The 4,322-nt window shown below is 41.4% G+C and overlaps 1 protein-coding gene across 1 annotated transcript; it reads right to left on the bottom strand.

Moving 5' to 3' along the window:
* Positions 1 to 2,436: 2,436 nt before the first annotated feature.
* Positions 2,437 to 3,843, bottom strand: LOC5567252 (sex-determining region Y protein). Its single transcript, XM_001651642.2, has 2 exons — positions 3,571 to 3,843; positions 2,437 to 3,496 (listed from the first exon to the last, which is right to left on the bottom strand). The coding sequence occupies exons 1-2, from the start codon at positions 3,640 to 3,642 to the stop codon at positions 2,555 to 2,557; spliced, it is 1,014 nt and encodes a 337-aa protein (XP_001651692.2). The 5' UTR covers positions 3,643 to 3,843; the 3' UTR covers positions 2,437 to 2,554.
* Positions 3,844 to 4,322: the final 479 nt, after the last annotated feature.

Here is a 4,322-nt window from a genome sequence, read left to right as displayed (position 1 = left end):
TACACTGGGAATTGGTTGTGACCAAATTCCATGGATTCTCTCCGTCCATAGGAAATCCTAGTGTTTCGGATGTTACCACTTCCGGTGAATTGGGACACAATTGTCCTTGCTTCGAGTAATCTCACAAGCTTGTTATCGCATGTCGAACTCAAATTGAGGAACTGAATTCAGTCAACTCTGTAAGCCTCGTATGGGTACCTGGCCATACTTCCATCGCTGGAAATGAATTGGCTGATGAGCTAGCTCGCGATGGAGCATCGCATGACTTCATTGGCCCTGAGCCAGCTATTCCAATTTCGAAGTGCTGGTTGAAGCTTCAGATTAATTCTAGGGCGGCAACTCAGCACAAGCAATATTGGAATAGTTTGGAGTCGTGTCGTCAAACAAAATTGTACATAACTGAGCCATCTCCAAGGGTGGCGAAGTATTTAACAAATCTGTCAAAGCAGAATTGCAGTCTCTTTGTCAGAGCGTTGACAGGCCACTGCCGACTCAACTATCACATGGCAAATATTCAGCGTGCTGACTCATTTGTGTGTGATAGTTGTGACTCCGATTATGGAACTTCGTATCACCTGATATGTAACTGTCCAGTTTTTTCGCAAATGCGATTCCAATTACTTGGTAAACACTTATTAAGTGAAACTGAATTCAGAAGCCTGAATCTTCAGGACATTCTGTTATTCTTAACCCGCTGTGGTAATGAGCTATAGGCTCTCTTTACGCTCATGCGTTTTGCAGTGCCCTTTTTAGGGCGCTGTTCGAACCCATTGTGGTATGGAGCTACATGCTCTCATTTCGCTTATGCGATCTTCCTTCTGCAAGGGACCCCATTCCTATTTCCTCCCATCTTTCCCTTCCCTTTCCTCTCCCATCGGGTAGATGATGAAATAGGCTCAAATATGGCGATGGCACAAATCTCCCAACTGGTGGGGAACGTGCCTTTGGAGCCGGCCTTCTGATACCTGATACCTGATACCTAATCTTGAACAAAAAAACTGATTTTGATATTTTTTGAAAATTTTTCTCTTTTTCCTGACTAAAATACTTGATTACTCTTTGTAGTAGAACTTAAAGATCAACTAGTTTTTTTTCGATTTTTGGCATCCGATTTTTCACGAACAAATTTTTCGACACAACATATGTATTCAGATATTTTGATTACTCTTAGAATGCGTGTTATTATAGTACGAACTGTTCGATGAACAAATTACTGTAAACTTAACTTAACCGTTCGATTTTGGCAACACGGAAATGCAAACACAAAAAAAAATCATCGGTCAGTCACCAATCCTATTAATCTCAATGTTTCCGTGGATCTTTTTGTGGCTTACCATATTCAAAATAGTCAAATTTAACTCGTAGTCATCAGTGTTCGGTTTTGTCACGCTACGATTTAGACAGCATGAACATTTTTGAAATGTTGCCAAAATTGAACAAGCACTGTATTTATTTATTGTCTGAAACATAAATAACTCTGTTCAATATTAGTTTCGAAGAAATATCTGTGTGTAATCAGATAAGATTCTTCAAAACTTCTAAGAAATCGAAGTTTTTATGATTTTACGAAAATAACGTTTCTTTTTGGCAGTGGAACAGGATATGAAACATTTTCTGGACTATAGTAAATTGACATGAATGTACATTTGACGAATCAATCTTTATACATTTTGAAAAGGGATGCTACACAAATTATGTCACGCTAAATTTCAACTTTTTCAACCACCTCCCCCCCCCCTATGTCACACTTTTTGTATGAGTTCTCCAAACATTTTGTAAGGCTTGTCTCGCTTGGCTCGACCCCCCCCCCTTAGAGCGTAACTCAATTTGTGAACGACCCAAAAGCAGAATGTTTCAGAAAGTTGACTGTAATTGTCGATAATTGAATAGATAAGTAAACGAATCAAGGACATTTTTTGCGCTTCAAAATTACACATGTTTTAAATTTGTGTCGCATTTGTAGTCTACCCCAGTAAATTTGAAAGTTTCAGCAAATATAACGTCAAATCTCAATGAATAGCATATCAGGAAGCCATACCAAAATTATGGACCTCAAGGGGACGAAAGTCCAAAACGTTTGGCAAACACTGCTCTTGGTGAACCCAGATATTTGAGCTCAACGCTTAACCCAAGTGTCGAAGCAGTCAAAAGGAAGTAGAATTGACAGCAGTGCACTTTATCTCCATAGTTGAGGAATGGATGAGGTCGAGGTAATTGGAACTAGCCTATCATAAGACTGAGGTAGTGCTGGTCAACAACTACAAGTTTGAGCAAAGGGCGCATATCTCGGTAGATGATAGAGTTCAAAATAGGCCAAACTCAGTATAATGAATGATCGATGATATCACTAGCCACGTTGTACATATGGGCCTGTAAAAAGGCATCACGGTTATTGCGGCGCTCTGGAGGATGACGTGTAATAGTTCAAACACTTGCTTCAGGACTTCAACATCAATAAATAATTTATTAACATTTCCTACTTATTCAATTTTCGTCTAACTACAAACCTATCAACAACACTAATCGTATATAAACAGGTAATATCTAGGACGATTTATCCCCAGAAGGACTTTTTCTTGTGCTCCATGATGACCACCTGAAGGGGCACTGGCTTCTCCACGTAGACTGGATGATCCACATACACTGGATAAGGCTTATCGACATGAACTGCGATTGGCTTGGGAACATGAACCACGTGGATGTCCTTGTGAAGGCTTTGGACGGGTACCTTGATTGGATAAGGCACCGGACGCTCAACTCGGTAAGGGATTTGCTTTTCTACGTAAACGGGAACTTTTTTCTCCACCACTACGGGGACGGACTTCTCCACGGGCACCGGATAGGCAACGTTGACAGGAACGGCGACGTTCTTCTGAACGTGAACCGGATAGGGCACATGCTGGGTGACGGAACTAACGCTGACGACTTGCTTCTGTTGTTCCCATCCATGCTGATGCTGCTCCTGGTCTTGTTGGTGCTGATGGTCATAGTGCTGGTAGTGGTTTTGTGGTTGCTGGTGATAGTGGGTTTGATCCTGTTCATGGTGTTGCTCGTAGTGCTGGTACTGCTCTTGCTGTTGGTATTGAGGCCGGTGTAGGTATTGCTGCTGATGATTATTTTGCTGCTGAGCATAATGATACTGAACGGGTTGAGCAGCTTGGTTCTGATACTGGTGCTGATGTTCAGCATGCTTGTAAAGATGATTATCGATTCCATGATGCATTGGAGAGCGTTCCTTTTGAGATTCCCACTGCAGTTGCTGTTGCTGAACTTGTTGGTAGTATTCTTCCGCTTTGTTCAATTGGTCATCCGGTTGGGACCATTTCTCCTGATTGGGTTGGTTCTTCTGATAATCAAACTGCTGCTGCTGAAGAACATGATTGTTGTATGATGCAAGTTGTGCCCCATGCTCGCCAATGCTACGTTTTTCCGTTCGAACGACTCCTGCTGACACGGTCGACAGTGCGAAAGACGCAACAATAACGATAGCAAACGCCTAAAAATGCAATTAAAAGTTAATTATATGTTTAATAAGTTTTGCTTGTAATGAAAACAACTTTAGATACCAACCTTCATGATGACCTTTCCTAGGTGTGATTTAGGCAAGTGATCACAAACGAATGATACTCCTCTCCGGTGCATCGAACGGCTTTATACCTCCAACATCTTCATTGAGATGCGTGAAATTGATACATTTCTCCTCTGCTCTTAGCTTTACCTAGGTACCTGCCTCGATCGAATTGAGCGCATTTTTCGGCCGAAAACCTAACGATGCGTATCGGTTGAACCGCGATGCGTCGTCGTCTGATTGCAAGATTAGGTACATGCAGCTACCCAAGCGTCCAAAAAGTGCCTTTCATCGATTTGGCAAAGCTGTATAAAGTTAGAGCGTCGAACGTCATCAAATTTTTATTGTTTTAACACAGCTTTTCGTCCAGGGTACGCCCGTCACTTTTGGGTGGCAATTAGTTCACGTGGCTGTGTATTGTACTAGGTCAAGCATGTGCTGCCCAGCTTTTGGGCTCTTTTTCGACACGTTTGGTGGGCAGCACGCTCCCAAAAACTGATAAACTGCGGTTATTTTTTTGTTCAATGGAAGCTGCCAACAAAACCTAACTGTTTCGTGTGGCTGAATTCGAATTTGCAAACTGTGCATTGCGTAACCGGCTATTAGACATCAATACAGATCGAAACTGCATTGAGCTTTGCTCTATAACGTTTGTGCACACATGTATAAAACAGTTATTTTAATGAACAATATGTTTTTGAAACATAATACTATTGTGTTTATTAGATAAAGTTTGAGAATTTCGTTCATAATT

The sequence above is a fragment of the Aedes aegypti genome, chromosome 3 (genome assembly GCF_002204515.2).
Source record: "Aedes aegypti strain LVP_AGWG chromosome 3, AaegL5.0 Primary Assembly, whole genome shotgun sequence".
Classification (NCBI taxonomy): Eukaryota; Metazoa; Arthropoda; class Insecta; order Diptera; family Culicidae; genus Aedes; species Aedes aegypti.
Note: the sequence above shows the minus strand (reverse complement) of the source record. Positions and strands in the feature narration are given on the sequence as shown.

What these genes read in the sequence shown, in the direction of transcription:
- LOC5567252 (XM_001651642.2), bottom strand. Translation starts at nt 3,642, where the DNA reads ATGCACCGGAGAGGAGTATCATTCGTTTGTGATCACTTGCCTAAATCA. An exon ending in TAGGAAAGGTCATCATGAAG is followed by an intron (nt 3,497 to 3,570) that starts GTTGGTATCTAA and finishes TTGCATTTTTAG; the next exon opens with GCGTTTGCTATCGTTATTGT.